Source organism: Rhinolophus ferrumequinum, chromosome 9 (genome assembly GCF_004115265.2).
Source record: "Rhinolophus ferrumequinum isolate MPI-CBG mRhiFer1 chromosome 9, mRhiFer1_v1.p, whole genome shotgun sequence".
NCBI lineage: Eukaryota > Metazoa > Chordata > Mammalia > Chiroptera > Rhinolophidae > Rhinolophus > Rhinolophus ferrumequinum.
The window spans coordinates 38554765-38580000 of NC_046292.1; the positions used below are offsets into that span (position 1 = coordinate 38554765).

The following is a 25236-nucleotide window of genomic DNA, read 5'->3' on the forward strand; positions in this document are numbered from 1 at the left end:
AGTAAGATGACAGCCTGCTTTACATTCTAGCAGGAAAAAACTTTTTGAAGAATGTGAGGATGCTTTTCATTCAGTGTCAGGAAAGGCCTCTCTGAAGAAGCATCGTTTAAGCTTTGAGAAGGCAGTATCTATTATATATAAATTCTGCAACAACTACGTTTTCATGTTTAATCTAAGTTAAATATGTTAAATATGTTAAATAAGTTGCATCAACATAAGTTGCCAGTTAAAAGCAATCTATTAATTGCAGTTTTTTTGAAGTAGAGAAAGATATACAAAAATCCCAGGCTCAGTTTATTTATTTATATACAAGATAAATTTCTGCCCAAATCAAAGTACTCCTAAATATATAAGAAAAATGATCTGTATGAAACAAAAATATAAAAACGTATCTGAAAATTCGAAGATTGAGATCAAAGTCCAAAACTGACCTTTCATAAATTATACTTCAATATTTAACTGATAATTAAAATCATAGTTGTACTTCACTGACATTGCTTACCTTCTAATGCCCAAATATGCATTTGGGCATCTGAAAAAACAACTTGAATGGAAGCCTCCGGGTGCTACAAATACAACAAAAACATTTAAGTAAGTTCCCCTGGGCAAAAACTCTTATTATTTCATCTGATCAACTATGTAGACTGGAACAATGAAAAATTCACAGCTGCCTCAAGAATTAAAATCTGAAATTCTAATGCAATGTGATCTAAATGCAATACAGCATTCTGCCACCAACTTATTATGTGACCTTTGCCAAGTGTCTAAATTTCCATGTGCCTCAGTTTATCATTTAAAATAAGAGTTTCATATGCTCAATGCACCTTAGGGATTAGTATAGAGATCATTTAAGGGAATGGTTACAAAAGCTTTTTTTAAAACAAAACCAAAAAAAAACTGCCTAAATACATTATTACCTCTCTTAAATTGTCTACCCCAACCCCACTCCGAAGAAAAACCACCCAACCTTATTTAATTTAACAAGGCCGAATAGCACGAAGCAACAATTAGCTCATTTAAATAGACGCTGGCTTTGGTAATGCACTCAACGAAGCTATTGAGCATAACAGCACGTTACATTTCTCAACATCAAATAGCAGTGTCTATGTGTCTATAACTCCTTATTATAAGATAGATCCACTTGCAAAATTACAATCAAAAGTAACTGTTCACTTGCAAGGAAAAAGGAGACCTTGTTCAGCCGAGCCTGCTCTGCCACTTACAGGCTATGTGCCCTTAGGGTAGCCACCTGACCTCCCCCCAGAGCCTCACGTTTCCCTGTCCGTAAAAGGAGGACAGAAAGACCACTCACAGGAATGGTGTCAGAATTAACGGAAGGAACTCAGGTGAAAAGAGCATGGGGTACATGATGCAAGGGTGACTTCCCTCCATTCTTCTGACACAAAGCACTGACGTAAAACTTCAGATGCCCTCTCTTCCTCTTGGTGGACACCTTCCTCAGGTGTCTCGTAGTTTTCCCAAAGCTCTAATGGACAGCCTAAGGCTGATTACATTTGGTAACGGTCTCTGATAGCTGGGTGGATCTTCCCTGCCACCACAGTGGGAAAAAGTTTCAAGCACTTAAAATGGTTCTTTGTTATATGCATCTATATTCTATCAGGGTTACTCAAATCTCTCTCCCCACCAGAGTATTACGCCCAAAGAATAAAAATAAATAATGTATGCCAACGCAAATTTTCACGTGGAGGCATAATTGAGTGCAATATTAGCTAATACTGCAATATCTGCAGAAAGAGAGAAGCGAGATTCAAAAAACTAAAACAAAACAAAAATTCTTTTCCCTACATGTGGGCAAAGGTTTTGCTCATCAAAGGATTAGTTAACACACAACAGCTGTAGCCAGTGAAAACAGAAATGAATCTTTAGCTTCTGCAATTGAGATTTACTCTCCTGTGGCAGCTGGAGCAGCTGAGAGACAAGTTGGAAAGTCATTTAGCTTGTGGCCTGAATTACAACTTTTTATCCAACACAAGTTTGACAGCTGCGATCTAACCCCATCACCTCTCATCTGAACACCAAACTGGCCACAAAGGTGTTAGCAAGACAACGAGCCGTGAAGGATCGCCATGGATTTGCTCATTTTGCAGGAAGGGGTTGTGTATCAGCACAAAGCTGCCTGCAGCCAAGAGACTCAGGGAGCCACTGAGTGAGTACAGGGCAGCTATTGTTCAAATGAAGGTTAAGTGAAGCGCGATGCAAAGCTGCTGGGCTTGCTGGGATCCAGCTAAACACTCAGAAGTCAAACCCTATCTGCTACTTCATTTCTTATTTCATTTCCTCTCCCCTGATTGATTCCCAAGGCTATAACTACACAATCTTACCTTACTGAAAAAATACATTATCAGCACCCGTTTTGACAAGAAATTCTTAATCTGAGTTGGAAAAAAAAAGAATTAACACATTTACAGTTTTCAATTCTATTGAAAAAATAATATTACATATTTCTAGGTTCTTCCTGACACTAACTTAAACACCTCACATCTTACAGAGAAAAGAATATTTACAATAAACCACGTAAGTAAATACCTTTGTGCTATAAATTAGATTACCAAGATGGGCCATCTGACCAACTGCATTACCATGTACACATGTCTAACCCCCAAACTAGAGACCTGTCATAATAAAAGGAATTCGAAGTGGTTCTGGTGATATTTGCTAAGACCATATTCTTTCTCAATTCTCCACAGCTGTCTTGCCCTTTTAACTTCTTAAAACCAAAAAAGAGCATATTTACCTTACAAAAAAAACCTTAAGATGTGGAATGATTTTCTACTAATTGACATTTACAGGGAAAACAATTTTCTTAGTATTATAAGCTGAAAGCTATACAACTCCAACTAACTTGAAATTAAATTCATGGCATGGCAGTACTTCTGGCATATAGAGCCATATGGGATCCGGAAGTTTGTAAAATGCCTTCAGTTCTTCCATCAATTGATCATTCCATCAGCAAACATGTTATTACTTCTGCCATCTTAAGAAATGAAACCCTTCTTGGACCCATTAACTCCCTGCAGCTATTACCCCATTTTTCTGCTCCTCTTAGAGCAAAACTCCTGGAAAGGCCCGGTTTTTCTCGTGGTGTCCAGGTCCTCTCCCAGCCCCTCCTGACCCCATGCCAATCAGGCATTCATCCCCACCACTTCATCCGCTCGCTCTGCACGAGGACTCAATGACCTCCACATTTCTAACACGACAGTTCACTCTTAGTTTGAATCTCATGCGACTTGCCAGGAGCATCGGCCACTTCTTGAAAAGCTTTTTTCTTGGTTCTCTCCTTGCCTCAGTGGTCACTTGGTCTGCTTTGCTATTCCTCATCTCCCAGATTTTAATTATTGGAGGGTGCCAGTTCTTGTGTCTCTTTTCTTCTGTGTCTACCATCCCCAAGAGTTTCCATGGAGTCTCCCAGTTTTAAATACTGTCTATACTCTGATGACTTCCAGATTTATGTTTTTAGCCCAGAACTTTCCCCTACACTCCAGATATATGTCCAATTTCTTATTCAGTATTTTCACTCAGTTGTCTAGTAAGAATCTCAAAATCAACATGTTTAAAATCAAACTCCACATGTTTACAATCAAACTCCAGATTTCCCCACCTCGCTCCCATCAAATCCCTTCTCTAGAATCATCAGCAAATTACAGCTCAATAAATTCCAACTACATGATTTCAGATCCTTGGGCCAAAAACTTTAGAATCAACATTGACTCTCTCTTTCACACCACAACCAAACCTATCACATTTACCTTCAAAATATGTCCAGATCTTGCTCACATCTTACAGCTTCCACAACCACTCTGGTCACACATACCACCATCTCACACTAGATTACTTCAGCAGCTTTACTACTATTACCGTGTTTCCCCCAAAATAACACCTAACCGGAAAATAAGCCCTACCGTGATTTTTCAGGATGACATCCCCTGGACATAAGCCCTAATGCGTCTTTTGGAGCAAAAATTAATATAAGATCTGGTTTTATTTTCGGGGAAACACGGTCTCTGAGAATGTAGTCTCAACACAGCAGAGGGAGCAAGCAGCACATTCAAAATATAAAGTTACATCCTGTCATTCTTACAGGCAAAACCGTACAGTGGCTTTCCATCTCACTCTGAGAAAATGTCAGTCTTGACAACACGCATGGGCCCGATGAGCTCTGGGTGCCTGCTACCCCTCTGACCTTATCACCCACCTACCACTTTCGCCTCATTCACTCGGCTCCAGCCACACTAGAACCCATGCTCCTCACACAAACCAAGCTCAGCTCAAAACCAGTCCGCCACTGGCAATTTCATGCGGGTCAATTTAATACAGGAAGCATCAAAAAAAAGTCCTTTTTATTCCTGATAGCTCACTCATGTGAGAGCCTTGATGCTCTCAATGTTACATGCAAATATGAATCCTGTAACCATATCATCCTACCTGTTCACGTTTATTCTGCATCCATGAATAAATCACACTGGGCGGTCTCACTGTCTTATCCTCAGCACTACCAGTGGTAGACGGAGGATTAGAAAATTCAGTCATTTGCTGACCTGTAAAAAAAGAAGGTGAAAACTTAGGCTATCTGATTCTCTGCAACTACGACATTTCAAATTTTAGAAAATAAGTAGTCCTCACCAGAAGCAGAAGTCCATAATCTTGGCCCTCTTCTTATTAGCTGAGGACTTTGAGGTGACCCACAGCAGGTGTTCACATCAAAAATTCCAGCCATCCGATTCATTACACCAGAGCCAAATGGGGTTCCAAAGGGACTTGCAACATCAGGTGTAGATAATTTTGAGGAAAACAGTGATGTCTTAACTAATGGTGGCACTGACGGTTGAGGCATCTGGCTAGATTTTGGGGTCTGAAAAGTAGTTTCTTCTGCAAAAGAACAGATCCAGCGCTGAAGGGGCAATCTGATCCAAACAGGTCAGCATGGAGTGTTCTCAAATTTTATACATCTCAATCTTTTGGTTAATGCATTCACCCAGGGCTCAGTAGGTTGTTTCCATTTAGGTTTACATTCTCAAGAGCCAGCTTTTATTACTGCAACTCAATGACCACTCAAGGAGCTTTAAACATCTTTTTCTGTCAGACTGGTACAGCCTCTCGTCTTTTCCCCTCCATGAATATCCTCATCTTCAAGGTCAGTTTCTCTAAGCTGTTTTGAATAAACTCATCAATTTACATTTTACTTTTATATGGCAACAACTTCAATCATTGCATTTTTCCAGTTTTATCGCATGCCCCCACTGTAACTATTACTTGGCTAAACACAATCAAATTCATACTGTGAAACTGTACAGCTAGAGAGCGCCAACCTTATCCCATATTCCCCAGAGTCCTTTCAAGTTAACAGAAGTCACCTCAAAGACAAGGATATCTACACATCTGACCCTACAAATCTGATCTGTAAACAGCTTTTTCACAAATTATAAGTCCACCAATTTAGTTAGACTCTGTTGTACAAAGGAACATTCTTCCTGCCACTCCAGTACAAGGCACAAAGACAAATAAATTACACTAGTATTCTTTTAAATAAAACCACCATAAGACATTAAACATTTAAAGTACCATATTTTCATTACATGACGTTGGAGGAGTTAATGGCAATTAGAAATCTTTGAATAATCAATTTAAAAATTAAGACTGGGGTTTTTAAGTGTTGCAATAATTCCTCACAATTAGAGGCAAATTTTGTCGGCACGGTAGGCTATGACAACAATTTAAAATAATGAAAAACCCATTTGGTCAGATCCATGATCCCTCCAACCCAAGATTACAATGATCTTTGTAATATGCTAATTTGATGTAACTAGCCTATTCAAAACTCTCTAATGGTTCTATAACTCTAAGGGATAAAAATCTAAGCCCCTTTTTATAACATACAAGGCCTCCTTTCATTATTAAACATCATCTTATCCATTCAGGCTCCTTTTTGACAGATTTACTTTTAGCAGTTACACTGTCTTGTCATTATTTGCATGCCTCCCCCTAAACCATCAGTTCCAAGGCTGTTTGTCATCTTTGATTCTCTGGATTCTAGCACATTGCTTGGTATGTGGTAGGCATTCAACAACTGTTTGTTCAATAAACAAATGCTGATCTGAAAGCTGATAACATTGGAAACACTCTAGAATCTTATAAAATCTGACATTCATGAACTTATTTCATTGTAATCTATTTATTTTTGGTATATGGTCACTCCAGAGTAATGAAGTCAAAAACACAGATGTGTTTGCTTTGGCCCATACAGGGATTTTTTTAAATATCAAGATTAGTTGCCAACATTTAAAATGTGAAAGATTTCAGGCTTCTCTTAAAAAAAAAGACCACGAGTTCAGATACTGGGTCCAAATTCCCACATGAAAACCGCGGTCTAAAGCTAATCCCATAGCTTCCCCTTTCAGATGAAGCCTGTGCTCTCACCTAGCCAGTTTCCGTCATTTTCTTAAATGCCTGGCTCCAAAAGACATCTGAACATGAAGTGCTTCATTAGTCTTACATTCCGAGGCATGTTCTACTTAAGGGACTTGGTGAAATAGAGTGAGTTCCTCCACCTGTACTTCTTCCTGTCAACGTGCACCCTTCAAACTGAAGGGGTACTAACATTATGCGAAGCTATCTTATGACATTGAACGTAATACTCCCATCCCCAAATCACTCATTCATTTCAGTTGCTCTTTTCTGGACACTGTCCAGCAACTTTTTGTCTCTGGGATACTGCAATAAGAACAGCAACTAGTATCACCTGTAAAGATTGACCTGGTTTTGTATTTAGAGTAAGCTGAAGCCTGTTTGATGACCAGCCATTTTACAACCACTACAATGGACTTAATTTTTTTCAATCTACAATAATACCCAAGTCTTTTTCTTGGTTCAGTACAATACCCCATATATTGGATTTTCCCTAAAAATATACACCTCACATTAATATACATATCCTTAGATTAACTACTGTCATCTTTCTTAGGAAATAAAATGCAAATGCTCTCCCCTCTCTTAGCTGTACAAGGAGTTACCTGGAAAATTCAATTTCTTAGGTTCCACTGGGTATGAAGAAGATATTACTCTCCCATTCGTAGCAGCAGCTTCTTGGTAGAGAACTAGTTTTTGAGTCATATCATTTAAAAGATTCAAACACTCCCTTGAAATGGCTGTCCAATTGTGGGGATGTCCACCTAGGAAGTCCAAACACCAGCTTTCAAAATGTAGATAATCATACAGGCTTCTCTCAAAGTGGGGAGAAAAATCAATAAGAGATGCTACATTACACTTTGCATCAGGGCCCACTTTTCTCGGTTAAACTACTATTTACACTCATTACATCTAACACACAGCAGGAGTTCAATAAATATTTAGGTGAAATAATTTTCCCAAAGTCTACAAATAAGAAGTTGCTATTTTACCATAAAAAAACCTCTCAAACTAATCCCTAAAATAAAGCCAAACACTAGAGCATGGCTTGAGTAAAAAAGCCCAAGGTTACTTTATTATTACTGGAGTACTGAACAGACTGAAGACGAAGACGACAAACATGACCAATGAGATGCAACCCACAGCCTGGTGACCTCTAAACTGCTGTATTTAACCCACTGTGCTCCTTACATTTTCATTCGTGTTAACAGTCACTATTTGCTATTGTGTCTGTAGGAGTCACATATCGTTTGGTAATCATCATACTTCATACTTGGAGAGTTTATATCTCTGCTGACTTTTTTTAACTACCGTGATCCACACTCTTATTCCCTTACTTCTCATTAATTTTTTGATTTTCTAAGACTTTTATCCTAGAGTTGTGTAAAGATCTACTGTGCTTCATTATGTGTTGATTAGAGAGAAGATGAAAAGCTACTCAGGTTCTCTGCTCCCCACTGGTGGCTGGGGCTGGAGTGCTTTCCCTCTAGGAATAAAGCAGAGCACTGGCACAATTAGTCTTGAAGGGCCTGGCAAGTAAAAGTGGAGAAGTGTTTCAGAGTCGCCAAGAGCACCCTTAGGTTACCATCTACTATTTTCTTTTTAAGGGAGGCAAAGTAGCATGGCAAGAGGAGGGAGCTCAGCAAGAGTTAAATGACAGGATGTCTTATTCCAACTGTAACATCAACTTTATTTAAGCCATTTAATCTCTCTGAGACTTAGGTCCTCCATAGAGAGGTCATACCACCTGATTTTTTAAGACCCTTATAGTGTTAAAACTTTTAGGATTCTTACACTGTGCTTTCTTGCTCTAAAACTGTCAATGTATCTCAAACTTCTCCAGGTTAAGGGAATCAGGGGGGCTGAAGGAAATAATATAAAAAATTAAAAATACCTTTCCTGATGACATAACTTATAACCACAACAACACAAACACTTAGTTTTATAAGATTTAAATCAAGACTTCATTTAATGGACTCACTTATGTGTGATATTTTATTAAATATACCTATCTCACCAAAAACTTTAAGTAGAACACTTTCTGCACGCACATGCTTAATCAGGTCTATCACTTTTAGCAATACCTGGTTGGCTAAGGCTAAAAACTTCTTGTCTTCGTGAAGGAGAATATTGAGAAAGCAACATCAGGTCCTGCAAGGCCAAATACTAAAAGGGGAAAAAAATTTATTTAATTTTTTTATCTTTATATAAAATCTTATTTATGAATTGGGCTCAGCACTATATATCTAAGGGGAAATTAGTTGAGATTTTGCATGAAGAAAATAACTGTTAACCTTCCTTTTTAGACTTCTAGAACTTTAATGCCTGCACCCTCTATAGGCCCCACCCACTGTAGGCTCCAGCTACAAGGAACTATAGAACCCCGTTCTGTCCCACCTGTGTAGTGCGAAACTTTCCTTCCTCCTAGAACTTTCCCTGGCCTCCCCCACACTAACCTATGAGTACCCTCACACAATTCTCAACTGTGGCACTAACTTAATTTATTATAATTGCCTTTTACTTGTCTCATTTGGTTCCACCCACCAAACTGTAAGACAGGAACCAAGCATTGCTTGCTTCCACATTCAAAGGCAATGCCTAGCAAACAGTAGACACACAATGTGTTGTACTTTACTGAAAATCTTCATTTTGTTCCCTGGCAAACCTCTTGACTCATCATTCAAGATATCATCCTTTCTGTGAACCTTTCTTATATTGGTCCCAAGCATAATAAGTGGTCCCCACTGCACTTACCATAGCAAATTTTCATTATTTTGTGCATCTGCCTTTTTGTGCATCTGCCTTTAGGCTATGCTACACCTTATTCACCATTATACCCTAAATAACTAGTAGCAGTGACTAACACCTGCCCAGTAAATACAGATTTGTTAAATAACCAAATGAATAACTGATATTTTTGTTTATCTATTAGTCAAAATTGACATTTAGAAAGGTAATCAGAGTCTCAGTGGTTCATTTTCTTATTAATTTATAACTTTTCCAGAGTGTAATCAAAACTATGGGTTCAAATTATTTCGATTCTTTTTAAGTACTATGACCTCTTAACAAGATCACATATGTTATAGATCTACTTCAAAATTTCAAAATTTAAATAAAAACAATTTATTCTTAGCTTGATTTTTAAATTTATTGCAACTTCTTTAAACTCTTTATTAAAATTTGTTTTAGGATCATTATTATTCATATTTTAAGAGAGTTTACTGAGTGTCTACATACTATTAATACCAAGCACTACCTTTGATCTTAATAGCCAACAAACTACATGAGTACAAATATATCTTGATACAGTGATTAAAAAAGAAAAAAAAAGTGCTTTGTTGCTACCATGAGGAGTTTACAAAAAGCCAATGCATATTGCTGGATATCATCATATTTCACGCTAGGAAATATTTTTATATCTCTTCTGCATATAGAATTAGTTTAACTTGTATACATACATTTTGCAATATGTACTGCATTTTAGTCTCTTGGGGAAAAAAACTGAAAAAGTAAACAGCATTCAGTGTAGCATGTGCATGATTTTTATAATACCAGTACTAAAATATTCTAGGCCCTCGAAAAATATTATCTAAATACCCAAATATGCTAAATATTAAATCCTTCCTTAAAATGAGTTAGAGATGACTGTGTAAAAAGATACAAAATGCACAACTCTGGTACCTTTATGATGAGGGGAGGATTGCTGTTTAAAACTTTCGGGAGGCATTCATCTGACTCTTCTGCAAATGGTGGTTGAATAGGGAACAGATGAGCCTATCAAATATAATCAAATGAAAGGACGATGATGGATCATGACTTTATTACATTCAGTAAGTACTAACTGAAATTTATTATAAAAAAGACAATACAACCAACATTAACATCTTTAGAGTTCTTTGCAAAAATAGGTATTAAAGCTATATATATCAAAACACACTATTTTCAAAAATGTTACTCTCCCAATTTTATTACATCTCTGGCTTCCAATAATAGAGACAAATTTTAAAAATACAGATTCTCTGAAGCCATTCAATGATACAAACCTACAGAGATGGTAAAACAGAAATACTCACTGTCCAAGACAAACAGTGGGATAATAAAGACAATGTAATTCCCATTCATTTAAAAAAATGATAGAAGTGATACATCTCTAATGAAGTCTCAGAAGAGACCAAAACCCAACTTACCAAAATGGCTTTGGGTGTAATAGCATGCCAATCAGTGCTCTACTAAAAATAAATCTGTGCACTCTAAAACACAAGAAGTATGACAAAAAATTCAATACTAACCTCTGTGGCATAGATTTTAAAGAGCATCCATGAGATGTACCAAGTCGTCAGGAGAAAGACACCACATAACCAGACATGGTAGAGTAATGAGAGATTCAAGAGGCCACTCACAGAGTCAAGAGGCCTATGAAATTGCCTATGAAAGCAGAAATGACTATTTAATTCTATGGGGGAAATACAATCTAACCATCTAACAGACTTTGGGCTCAACGCTGAGAAACAAATAAATCCTCTTTGTAAATAATTATGGTGCTAGACTCCTCTCATTTTGTACCCTACAGAATTCCTTTCCTAATGTCTTCTAACAAGGTGTGTAAGGGAGCCTAAAGGGAAGAGTAAACCTAAACTGGCACTCAGTTTCTTGTGTTCCAAATCTTCAATGCCATTTACTATGGAGGAAGAATGAGCCAAGCCTACAAGCCAACCCTTAGAGGCTGGGTAAAATTTTATTATTGTTGCTTTGTAGTTTAATACTTAAAAATCATTCAACATGACTAGCACCTCTCTTGGACCAGATTTCAGCTCTATCTGTATACTCCATAGACAGTTTCATAATAGCTAAAAGCATATAGTTCTACCTAAAAATAACAATCATTACTTGCAAAATAATTTAAGAAACTGTCAGAATGCTAAATAAAACAAATGCTATCTTACCAAAACCTTGAATAGGTCAATTAGTAAAGTCGTCATAACCCTACAATCACACAAGGAGCAATTGTAAAAGCAGGTTTGAACCTCTGACTCTGCCACTTATAAGCGTTATGGTTACATAAATCTCTTGACCTATCCCACTCTCAGTTTCCTCATCTATGTAATGGAGACATGATCTCTTTGTTCTACTTCTTAGGACTGTTATGAGATTTAAAACATCTTATGTTAAGAGTGCCCAGCATAGGACCCGACATTCACTTGTGGAATAGGGGGAGAGGAGTAGGGGGGAAATAAATGGAGTTATTTTCACCTTTTAAATAAACATTTACTTAAGACCTGGCATAAATTAAAGACAAAATATCAGTCATGCTACCATACAAACAAAACAATTTTTCAGTGAAAAGGGGGAAAAAGTATTACATTAGATTTCTATCTAATATCATTTTATTTTTCTTTCTATTTCATCCAGTTTAAAATCTGGGCTAACAAAATGACCCATGCATTTGGTTTCATATCTAGCAATTAAGCAGAAGACAAAACTAAATTTTACTAAGGAACTTTTACAACAGAAATTGAAGTCTACAGTGTAGAAACCATATCTCAGAAACATCCATATATGCCAATATTCCCACTCCCAAAACCTGACATTAGTGAAGTCCAACTCAAAAAGTCTCACAATTAAAAGAACAAAACTAATAGAGAAATTTACATTTATTTGCCAAATCAAGATTAAAGCTTTATCTATGTGCAAAGCACATGGCGATAACTAGAATAATACAACCCAGTGCTGCCACTTGGTTCCAACTTATGATCTTCAACTGGTCACATGACCCGGCTCAATTTTGGTTTCCTCACAGCAAAATAAGAATAATGCTAAAGCACTGTGGTTGTCTAGCACAACATAGCATAGAATCATTGAGGAGAAAAACAGGAGGCCATGTCCATGCAACTGAAGAAGTCTATTTTTATATAATATAAAAGCTGTTATCTAACAAAAAATGAATTATCATTGTTTACTTCTGGGGAGAGTAACTGGGTGACTGGAGATACAGGCAAAAGGAGTCTTTTTCACCATATACTCTTTAATACACCGCTGGAATTTTAAACTATGTGAACTATGTGTGTTAAAAATGAATACAATCTTTAAAAATCTTAAAGGCTAACCAAAACAAAACATTCGGAAAGAAGCAAACATTGAAAGGGATGAAAACATCTAAGAGTTAAAGTTAGACTTTTCATAGAGCACTTACTCATCCATCTGAAGGTCCATAGCTGTGCTAATCCAAGCTTTAGGAATATGACCTGAGGGAGGAAAAATATGACACAATGAACATAAAAAACTAATAAAGCAAACTTTAATCATGCTTTAGAATACGAGGTTGATGAGATCGCCAAGTAGACACCAAGACCTCAGTCAAAGTGCTAGGATTAGGAATCGACAAGTAAAGAGAATAATTTCTAAATATGGGCAGTATTTGGTTTGCAGTCCTGATATATATTAATACATATTTCAGTTATCATGGTTTAGTTACCAACACCAGTCACCAATAACACAACTCAAATTTCAGTTACCATAGCATATTAACTGTGAGCAATTGAATATAGTACTTCCAGCTTTTCAGTACACAAATCAGGATATAGATAACAGATGCCCACAATAATTTGTGACTAATCACATATCATTTTTCAAAGTAGACTGGTGTTTGAAGGACTACAAGAGACTACTATAAACAATTATATGCTAATATATAAACAATTATATGCTGGAAGAAATAGATAACTTCCTAGAAACATACAATCTGCCAAGACTGAATCAGGAAGAAACAGAAAATCTATGCAGATAGATAACTACTAACAAAATCAAATCAGTAATCAAAAAACTCCCAACACACACAAGTCACATGTCTTCACAGGTGAATTTTAACCACATATTCAAAGAAGAATTAATTCCTATCTTTGGCAAGCTATTCCAAAAAAATGAAGAGGGAAGCCTCCCAAACTCATTTTACAAGGCCACATACCAAAACCAGACAAAGACACTACATAAAAGGAAAAGTATAGGCCAAAATCCCTGATCAACATAGACGCAAAAATCCTCAATAAAATATTAGTAAACCGAATTTAGCAATACACTAAAAAGATCATACATCATAATCAAGGGGGATTTATTCCCAGGATGCAAGACTGGTTCAATATCTATAAATCAATGAACGTGATACACCACATAAACAAAATGAAAGATTAAAATGATATGACCATATCAGTAGATGGAGAAAAAACATTTGACAAAATCTAATATCCATTTATAATAAAAACTGTCGGCAAAGTGGGGACAGAGAGGACACACCTCAACATAATAAAGGCCATATATGACAAACCCATAGCTAACATCATATGCAAGAGAGGAAAGCTAAAAGCTTTTTAAGATCAGGAAGGAGAGGTGGCTGGGTGGCTCAGTAGGTTAGAGCATGAGCTCTGGGCAACAGGGTTGCCAGTTCAATTCCCACATGGGCCAGCGAGCTGCACCCTCCGCAACTAGAATGAAGACAATGAGCTGCCGCTGAGCTGCCACTGAGCTCCCAGATGGCTCAGCTGGTTGGAGCACATCCTCTCAACCACAAGGTCAACTCCCACAAGGGATGGTGGGCTGCGCCCCCTGCAACTAAGATTGAACAACGGCAACTGGACTTGGAGCTGAGCAGCACCCTCTACAACTAAGATCAAAAGGACAACAACTTGACTTGCAGCTGATGGGTCCTGGGAAAAACACATGTTCCCCAATAAATAAAGTCCTGGAAATACACACTGTTCCCCAATAAAGTCCTGTTCTCCTTTCCCAATAAAATCTTAAAAATAATAATAATAATCAGGAACGAGACAAGGATGTTCACTTTCACCAATTTTATTCAACGTAGCATTGGAAGTCCTAGTCAGAGCAATCAGACAAGAAAAAGAAGTAAAAGGCATCCAAATTGGAAAGGAAAAGTAAAACTGCCACTATTTGCAGATAACATGATAGTATATAGAGAGAATCCTAAAGATTCTACCAAAGCACTATTAGAACTAATGAATGAACTCAGTAAAGTATCAGGATACAAAATTAATATTCAGAAATCAGTTGCATTTTTATATACAAATAATGAACTATCATAAAGAAATTAAGAAAACAATCCTATTTACAATTGCATCAAAAAGAATAAAATACGTAGGAATAAATTTAACCAAGGAGGTAAAAGACCTGTACTCAGAAAACTATAAGACACTGAAGAAACTAAAGACACAAATAAATAGAAGCATATACCATGCTCATGAATAAGGAAGAATTAGCATCGTTAAAATGTCCATACTACTCAAAGCAATCTACAAATTCAGTGCAATCCTTATCAAAATTCCAATGACATTTTTCACAGAACTAGTACAAATAATCCTAAAATGTATATAGAACCACAAAAGACTCCAAATAGCCAAAATAATCTTGAGAAAGAAGACCAAGTTAAAGATATCACACTACCTGGTATCAAACTATATTACAAGGCTATAGTAATCAAAACAGCATGGAACTGGCATAAAAACAGATACATAGGTCAATGGAACAGAATAGCTCAGAAATAAACCCACACCTATATGGTCAACTAATGTATGACAAAGAAGGCAAGAATACATAATAGGGTAAAGACAGTCTCTTCAATAAATGGTGTTGGTAAAACTGGACAGATACATCCAAAAAAATGAAACTAGACCACTTTCTCACACCATTTACAAAAATAAACTCAAAATGGATTACAGAGATAGTCACCGGGATGTAAAGCACAGGAAAGTGAACACTCCAACGATGTATGGAGTCAGGTGAGTACTAGACTTAATGGGGGAGATCACTTTGTAAGTTGTATGAATGTCTAATCACTATGCTGTGAACCTGAAACTAATATAATATAGAATGTCAACTGTAATTGAAAAATTAAAATACCTAAAAGCCAAAAATTAATTAATTAATTAATTAACCAATATTCAAAGGAAAAAAAATAGATAAAAGATTTAAATGTAAGACCTGAAACCATTACACTCTTAGGAGGAAAACATATGCAGTAAATTATTTGACATTGCCCTTAGTAATATTTTTTTGGATATGTGTCCTCGGGCAAGGAAAACAAAAGAAAAAATAAATGGGACTATAAGAGACTAAAAAGTTTTTGCACAGCAAAGGAAACCATTAATAAAACGAAAAGACAACCTGAGTGGGAGAAGATATTCGCCAATGATACATCTGATAAGGGGTTAATATCCAAAATATATAAGGAACTCATACAATTTAACATCAAAGAAACAAACAATCCTATTAAAAAATGGGCAGAGTATCTGAATAGACATTTCTCCAAACATGACACATGGTTAATAGACATGAAAAGGTACTCAACATCACTAATCATCAAGGATTTGCAAATTAAAACCACAATGAGATATCACTTCACACCTGTCAGAATGGCTATCATCAATAAATCAGCAAATAATAAATGCTGACAAAGATGTGGAGAAAAGGGAACCTTCGTGCAGTGTTGGTGGGATTGTAAACTGGTGCAGCTACTATGGAACTTCCACAAAAAATTAAAACTAGAACTACCATATTCCACTTCTAGATATTTATCCAGCATATTCCACTTCTAGATATTTATCCAAAGAAATCCAAAACACTAATTCAAAAAGATATACGCACCCCTATATTCATTGCAGAATTACTGACAATAGCCAAGATATGAAAGCAACCTAAGTGTCCATCGATAGATAAATAAAGATGTGGTACATATATACAATGGAATATTACTCAGCCATAAAAAATGAAATCTTACCATTTGTGACAACATGGATGGACCTAGAGTGTATTATACTAAGTGAACTAAGTGAAACAGAAAATGACAAATACCATAGGATTTCACTTACATGTGAACTCTAACAAACAAACTAAATGAACAAACAAAACAAAAACAAATGCATAGATATAGAGAACAAATTTCTGGTTGCCAGATGGGAGTTGGGAAAGGTAAAAAAGGTGAAAGGGATTACTAAGGGATTGCCAGTTAGAAAAATACTCATGAAGATATAAAGTACAGCAAGGGAGTATAGTCAATAACATTGTAATAACTGTATGGTGTCAGATGGGTACTAGACTTATCAGAGTGATTCCTTCAAAAGATATATAAATGTCTAATCACTATGTTATACACCTAAACTAATACAATATTGTATGTCAACTGTAATTGGAAAATAAATTAATACAAAAAAGAAAGGAAAAAAAGTCTTTTGGTGATTGGTCACTCCCATCAGTTATTCAGTTCAAGCAGACAACAAAGCATGTGTTGCCTCCTCGTCTCCCATAATAAATCCACATTTTACAAAAATTAATAACTGAAAGAGGAAACTTTTTCAGTTATTAAAGACCAAAGTGCTACAAAAAAATGAAAAGTGGTAACACTGGAAATGAAATTTGAATGAAACATAAATGGAGTTACAGAAGAAATAGCTGACCGTGGAAATGTGATGACTGCTTCGTCAGACTAATGTACAACCACAGGCCTCGGAGATACTGTGGTTCAGTTCCAGAGTTACACAATGAAGCGAGTACCACAATAAAGAGTCGTGATCTTTTTGCTGGTGGAAGATCTTGCCTTTAATTTGTAAAAATCGCAACATCAGTGAAGCTCAATGAAGTGAAGCGCAGTAGAATGAGGTCTGTCGGTACGAAGGAACAGCCAGGCTGATGACTGTAGTAGGTTAATACAATATAATGAAATGTTAACATTAGATTGACAATTTTGAAAGCTATTTTGAAAAATATGGGTTATATAAACTGCAACTGAAAAAAGTAGACAACAAAATGACCTATACATGGTGAGAACAGTTTTGTAAAATTATATTTGCAGAAAAAAGTTGGACCAGAAAAAGTCTAAAAACAGTATTTTAGAGTGTTGGATTTTAAATTATTATGTGTTGCTACTGAGATTAATGTTTTCCACTCAACTTGTACTGTTCATTATATTAAAGAAGCTATATTTTTGTACTTACACTCATGTTAATAAATTCTACATGGTTCCCTTAGCAACAGACTATTTCTATTTGTACCAAGTTACAAACTTATAAAAAGGAATATACTATTTCTAGAGTAATGACCAAATGACATACAATATTTTCTTTTTAAAGAATATTTTTTTTATTGTGATAAAAAACACAGAAAATTTACCATCTTAACCATTATTAAGTGGGCATACACTATATGTACCTTGTTGTACAATAGATCTCCAGAGCTTTTTCATCTTCCAAACCTGAAATTCTGTCCATTGAGTAATTCCCTTTTTCTCCCTCCTCTCAGGCCCTGGCAACCACCATTCCACTTTCAGTTTCCAGGAGTCTCACTACTCTAGACAACTCACATAAATGGAATCATATAGTATTGTCTTTTTGTGACTGGCTTACTTCACTTAGTATAATGTCCTCAGGGGTCATCCATGTTGCAATAGGTGACAGGAGTTCCTTCTTTTTTAAGGTTGGATGATATTCCATTGCATGTATGTATCTCATTTTCTTTAACAACATCTTCCCTTAACTAAATACTCTTCGACAATCTAAACAATAAATCAGTTGGGCTAATCACACACCTACAATTGTAGGAAACGTACAAAAACAATCAAGAATGACTTTGAAACTGACATTTTTCAGAGCTATGAGCTAACAAAAACACTATCAAAAAGCAGAAATTCTTACCAAGAAAATAATACACAATGCAGAAATTTCTAATCAGGAACAGTGATTCCATACAACTGTGTTTAACTAATAAGAGCAGAGATCTCCTAAAGCGCAAGAACTTGTATTGCTGTGGAAAAAAGAAAAACAATTAAATAACACAGCCAAACAGAGGTTCTACTTCATTCTAAAGCAAGCACATAACTACAACAGTCCATATATAAAACATAATCATTGCATAAAAACGACAAAGCTTATTCTAGAAGCTAAATATCAACCATTTCTGATGTTAAAATATTTAATATTTATATAGTATTAACATTCATTGATATGAGATCAGAAATGAGAAAATTAATAATATCAATCTATACTTACACTAAGGACTATGGAGATAAAGGAAGTATAAAAATCATAATAAAAATAATAGCAGCTGACATTCTTTGGGCACTTACCATGTACCAGGCACTGTTCCAAACACTTTACATACATTTATCGATGTAAATCTCACAAGAACCCTATGAAGGAGGTTCTATTATTATCCCAAATTTAAAGATGAGAAACTCAAGGAGGCACAGAGAGGTTAAGTAACTTAACAAATGTTACCAACTAGCAAAAGGAAAACCTGAGATTTCAATTGAGATAGGCTGGCTTCAGAACCTAAAATCTTAACAATAATGTGTACTACCTTTACGTAATTTTTTTTTAATGCTATTTGCAGAAAAATAGGAGGCTGTGAAGATGACACTAACCTAGGAATCAAGAGATCGGAGTTCTAGTGCTTTCCTCTTTCTGTACAACACTGAGCAAGTCATGTCTCCTCTCGATCTAATTATCTGTGAGGTAAGAAGGCTGAACCAGCTAAATAGTTCCTCAGTGGGTACCTTCCAACTCTATCACTCTAAGACAAAGGAATCAAATAAGAAAAATATGAAACTTTTTTCCTGAAGAAACTATACTTCTTGTGAAACAAGGGTTGTTTGCCCCTCTTCTGCCCAAAAAATGCTGATGGGAAAAACGTGTGTTAATTATTGGAAAGAATCTAAAGAAACCTAATGAACAAAAGATAAACTTCCCAAATTCTGGTCTTCTCTTAGGCTTATTATATTCTTACACGTATAAGAATATAGATATAGATACAGACGTGGATACACAGATATATGTAAGAATAGATATGTATATAATTAAATATATGTATTCTTTTGTGATTATATTAGGGTTGATCCTTCTTTAAGAAATTTCAGAAGCTGAAGGTAGAAGTTCTATCTTCATACCACGTCTATAGATTCCTACGGTATCTTACAAAAAGCAGCCCATATGAATACCTGGTCACTAAGCATACGACTTCAAGTATATTCGCTTGTTCAAATATTTTCGAAGTGCAAGATGTGAAATTGTACTCTTTTGTGCAGCCCCTGGGTATTACCACCTTCTTCCCTTAACCTCCACAATAAAATAGGCATACATGTAATCGTTTCTGTACTATTCCTACTACAGCTCTCGCTTTAACCATTACTCACAAGGGTACAGACAGGCTAGGGAAGCAGGTAGACATTTCAGTAGATATGCAGAGAACAGCACCCACCCAGCGAAACCCCTGCACCAACCATCCCCAGTCTGGAGAACAGCACCCAACTGGACAGACTAAACACCACTGTACACTCATGATTACAATAGATGCCTCCAAAACATATTTAGGTCAAATACTCAATGGCCAAATGTTTTTTTCCTGAAGTTGAACCTGAAGCCAAGGCTGAGTATTACCATTAGAGAGAATAAACTTCTAGAATATAAGAATAAATCTAAAATTTTATCAAACAAAATTATAGAACTTTCAGTAGTCAAATTTTACAAATTTGACATTGCTTGGTAAACAATTTATTAGCACTGTCAATTACTGGACTGCTCCTACGTTCACACTATGTTCATCACTATCTGTGATGTTAAACAATGGTCACTTTCAACTAAGGTCTACAGAGGGAGCAACAGATTTGGGAGTCTCTCATTTTTCTCTAACACTTTCTTTTCTTCATTCTCTATACTCTTATGTTTGGATAAAGGTAATTTACCATGGATATTTCTGTACAGAATTTTGGAGTTCTTCTCCTTGTGTAACTCTGAAATGGCAAAGTTGACACTCTATTTTTAATTCATCTTCAAGAGATGTGAACGAAGAATGTCTACAAAGGACTTTTCCTTCAGATGCTCACAGGTTGGAGGGAGCAGATCCTTTTCTGTGAACACTATATAGTCTCCTTGATGTATGTGTATTTTCATCAGTGTTCTCATGGAAGCAACAGGCATGCTAAACCAAGAGAACCCTAACCCACCGCACTTGTACTTCAGTCTCATGACACATGCTTTGCTTCCACAGCTCTCCCTCCCCACCAGACTGGGTTCCAGTGGGAAGGGGCTGGTTCTACTATTTTTGCTCCAAAGCCCAGTCCTCAGCCTGCCACCGAGTGGGAATGAAGTGAATAATAGCACAGTTAGGAAGTAGTGGGAACAGCCTGGGGAGGCCTCGATGCCACACTGAGAAATCTCAAGCGATCTCTCTCTCTCTCCTGCCAGAGGAGGTGGTTCTGAGTTCCAGAGACAGCATACCCGATTAGCAGATTGTTTAAAACCTAACTGAAAGATAATTTAAACTGTCCCACTCAAAGCAGCTGAAGCTGTTTTATTTATACACATCCTGCCTTGCTCTGACCGTAACTGACATATTCTATACTTACTTGCACATCCTCAAGCTCGTGAAGTTCTTAGGTTCAAAAAGAAGCTGGCAGTTGCACAGAGGTACTTTGCATGAATGTGATCCTCAGCCTCCCCCAGCCCTGCTAGGTCACAGCACCTGCCACTACCTAGCAGGGAGGGAAAGAGTGGAGCAAAGTGGTATTCTGAGAGTGGCAGCAGGAAAGGGGCTGCAGCTCTCAAACACATGCGAAAGTCTCACGAAAACAAATCTCTTCTCTCTATATGGCATTTCGAGGATCTCAGTCCTAAGTTTTGCTGATCAAATCTTGAATCGATTAGATGAGGCCAGTTATATACACATATACCAAGGCAATTTTAACTCTGCCAAATTCTGACATAAGGTAATGCTCAAATGATTGCTTACCTGTATGATGGGAAATGGAAGATAGTTCATGTTGTTAATAAAATACAGGAGGCTATAGCTATAGCCCATAAATGCTCCAGCCAGTAGGAAAAAAAGGTGATATTCATTTAAGCAGGTTTGTGCAGCAGGGTTATCTAAGCTGAAGAGAAAAAGTTAGATTAATTCAACAGTCAGGGACAAATATCACCATTTTAGGCTTAGTACTTATGGAAGGCAAAGCTTTAACTTAATCACTTAAGAAATGCCCCAAATTCTAACAAAATGATTTGTTTTACGTAAGTGTGGGCAAAAAAAATAAAACCCTTTTCTCTGATACATGAGAATTTGACCTTTAGTTAACTCCCTAGCTCTGTCCTCTGGAAATATGACGAGAATAAGAATATCCTTTGTGATAGATCGTGAGTAACTGCTTACAAGCCGGAAAACTGCACCTACACTAAGAGGGACTATAAACAAACTATATACTCGTGTACCTGACAGACGTGCCACAACTTTGGGCTTCTTTCTGTGTTGTCTCTTATAACTGAGCAATCCCTCATGCAGACCCTTTTCACTAAACAAAATGTATCATCACTATGAAAAAAAACACCCTGCCTTATATGGTAGTAGCTAGGGCACAAAAGGCAATCAAGTATTCCGTAGTACTCACGCACATGGTTTTCAAGTCAGTGAAGAATAGGGAACTTAAGATTACTTCAGTAATCTCGAATGACTTTTTAAAGTCACAATATCAACTTGCAATTTTTATCAATGCCATGTGTTCAAGAACGGTATAAATTTCAAAATTATGAACGCATTTTACTGGAGAGGGGAGTTATAATATTTAAAAATTTTTTCTTCACTCTTCCCATACTACCCTTCCTTCAACCTGCAACCTAAATGCTACCTCCTTGGCTCCTCAGGAGAATGGAATGGAAGACCCAGCTTTCTCCAAACCCAAGAAAAAGAAATCTTTTTCCAAGGAGAAGCTGGTCAGTAGTGATCTTGAAGAAACAGCTGGCAGTGGAAGTCTTCCCAAGAGGAAGAAATCTTTCCACAAAGAGGAACCAGTCAGTGATCCTGAAGAGGCAGCCAACAGGAGGGTCTCCCAGAAAAAGAGGAATTTCTCTTCCAACGAGGAGCCAGTCAGCAGTGAACCTGAGGGAGCTGCTGGCAAGTAAGGGCAGCATCGCCAAGAAAAAATTCCAAAAGCTGTACCAGGAAGATTAGAACGGACATTTCCCATCCCAACCCATCTTCTACACCCCAACCAAAACAAATTCAGAAGGAAAAAAATGCCACCTCCTCCAAGAAGCTCTGTGTGGATCCTCCCCGCTTTCTGAACTCCTACAGGTTTTATCTGTACATCTCACTTTTTTCCTATAACAACGTATTTCTCCTACGTTCCTACTTCTGTATTATATCCATTTGTGTCCATGGCTTAATTCCCCTACTGTTCTCAGTTCTCAAGGAGCTCACAGTCTATGTGTGAACCAGTCTTATAAATCCAACAGCATCTAGTACAGCACCGTGCATCAAATAAACGGCTTTAAAAACTTGTTGGATTCAACAAATATAAAACATGAAAAGCATTTGATGTATGTAAAAAAGCACCTTCTATAGAAGTCTAGAAAGCGAACAATGTCCCCATGAACCATTAAACTATACAAGTCATCTTTGGCTTAGTAACTACACAACATTCCTTAGAAGAAAACACACTTATTATTACCTCTTAGTACCAGAGCAGGGAACCACAAGAAAACTGTATCGGCCCTTGGTGATCACTGCCGCACACCAAGCCACCATCATTCCCATGGCAGCGTGAATAAATGAGTGCATGAGCTGCTGAGGATGAACGATCTTCCCGATCAGCGCCAATCTGGAGCAGGGAATGGAAGGCACAACTACAAGCAAAACAGATTAGTGTGGCTTTATCATCCACAGCGTAGGAAGCCCGACGACCTAAACCGTCCCCTCTCATCCTTGCACAAATACTCCAAAGGGCAGGAAGAAACCCAGAGGCAATGTAAGATACAGTGCAGAAAAATTCCTAGTTAAAAATTCTCAATTAAAATGACTTGAAAAAAAGATTAAATACAAAGAGATGCAGCACGTAAAAAAAAAAAAAGAAAGAAAAACCAAAGAATCTAGAGAGATGAAACCTAAGAACAGTATGAGGAACATTTTTCATTTCTTTTTAAAATTTCTTGATAGCTCAAATAGTGCCTATCCTGGCACTCTCCTGTCATAAAAAAACAATAATAATAATTTTTAAAAGATAGTGCTTGCCCTCCAGCAAGTTATCTTTATTTCAGCATTTGAAAATTGGTAATATGTAGTCCACCTGTGAAAAATAAACCACCAATTAGGTAAATATTGATAATGCTGAATACAAAAATAAATGCTTGTGTGGGAATTTCTAATACCTCTCTCTTGGATAATACAAAAAAGTTTTCTGGAAGTGAACTGGGGAGGTGAGGGATGTTGACCTTTGACACAGCTGGCATAGGGTTCCCTAACTTATATATGTAGGCATTCTTCTTTTAATATGCTCAAAGTGAAGACATTGTGGGGAGGCAGAAAATTAACTGTGGAAAAGGGCTTCGGTGCTCTTAGGGAACAGGCTGCTATCACCACTCCCTCTCCACCAGAAATGCCCACAAGGTGCAATGTGAAAGAATACATGCTATGAACTGAGGAGTTCTGTACACGATTTGAACAGAAAAAGATCCATCAGCCAGTAGTGCAGGATTAGCAAAGCCAAGTTAAACAGTATGTATTGTAACATCCGGAATAGAATTTGAAATTGTACACCATATCTAACAAGAAACTACTGGAGAGCTAAAAATAGGAAAGATGTTCTAGTCAAAACAAGCAATGTCAGAAAAAATTTCTTATTGTATCTTAAGGACTCAAGGAATCTGAAAGGCAAGAAGAATGAGGAGAGAAACTAAGGGGAAAAAAAGAGCTCTGGAATCTAGCAGGTGATTCTCCCAAGGCAAAACATGTATTTTTAAGTTTTTTGGAAAATTTTGGAATTGTAGATTTTTATATTGGAGAAAGACCTAAGAAATCACCTGGTCCTAGTCTCCTACCCTATTAGAATACATCTGCTGAAGCACAACTTTTACACCAACTGTGAACCATGAAAAGACCTAAATTTTTTTAACTGTGGTAAAATACACATAAATAAAGTTCATCATTTTAACCATTTTTCAGTGTATAGTTCTGTGGCATAAGTACATTCACAGTGTTGTGTAACCATCACCAGCATCCATCTCCAGAATGTTTCCATCTTGCAAAACTTAAACTTCGTACCCATTAAACAACTCCCCACCCCTCCTCCCCGCACCCCCTGGCAAGGAGCACTCTACGTTCTGTCTCTACGAATTTAATTGTGTAGGGACCTCTGAAGTGGAACCATGTAATATTTGTCCTAGAAGGTCTAAATATTTTTTAAAACAGAGAAACTGGCACTCAAATTTTAAGATAAGACATTCAAAGCACATGACTCTGTATACATTTGTAAAACTTTGACACATACACAGCCTCTGTCATACACACCCATATACAAAATGCATGGAGTCTTGCCCTTAATAAAATTCAGATTTTTTAAGATGATTAACCTTTGAAAACTCACCTGCATAGAACTCCACATTGAAAATATTTATTATTACTATTATCACTGACAGCAGCAGGAGGTAAAAGATTATATAGGAACTATACAGATCATTGAAAGAATCTGAAACACAAGAGAGAGGAATTAGTTAAGTTTATTCAGTCATGTAGTCATGTTCAGTATACTGAAACAAAAGGTTTTGGACCACAACTACAATTTTAATTGTAAAAGTTTTCTTTAATAATTTACTCAAATACTGCTGACAGGTCCTATAGGACATCCACTCAAAAACTACCATGTGAGTTATTTGGACCAAGTTCTCGGTCCTTTAAAATTATACTAGAATTTCTTTTAGATGACCCAGATGTTAACAGATACTGACATATATAAACATATTTCATCATGTGAAACAGAGAAGTACCACATTTAGT

The 25236-nt window shown here is 36.7% G+C and overlaps 1 protein-coding gene across 4 annotated transcripts in view; it reads right to left on the reverse strand.

Annotated features, from left to right (window-relative positions):
• Nucleotides 1–25236, reverse strand: part of NDC1 (NDC1 transmembrane nucleoporin) — a 51028-nt gene that overhangs the window by 14011 nt on the left and 11781 nt on the right. For 3 of the 4 annotated variants that reach the window (XM_033114008.1, XM_033114009.1, XM_033114011.1), the window contains exons 3-15: nt 24827–24928; nt 22916–23090; nt 21208–21346; nt 18117–18225; nt 12614–12665; nt 10713–10848; nt 10105–10197; nt 8508–8589; nt 7029–7187; nt 4642–4887; nt 4444–4556; nt 2343–2393; nt 503–566 (exon numbers count right to left, since the gene is read on the reverse strand). In XM_033114008.1, coding sequence (XP_032969899.1) covers nt 503–566; nt 2343–2393; nt 4444–4556; nt 4642–4887; nt 7029–7187; nt 8508–8589; nt 10105–10197; nt 10713–10848; nt 12614–12665; nt 18117–18225; nt 21208–21346; nt 22916–23090; nt 24827–24928 — 1521 coding nt within the window. The remainder of the gene's footprint in view (nt 1–502; nt 567–2342; nt 2394–4443; nt 4557–4641; nt 4888–7028; nt 7188–8507; nt 8590–10104; nt 10198–10712; nt 10849–12613; nt 12666–18116; nt 18226–21207; nt 21347–22915; nt 23091–24826; nt 24929–25236) is intronic. The other variant, XM_033114010.1, reaches the window with a different exon arrangement.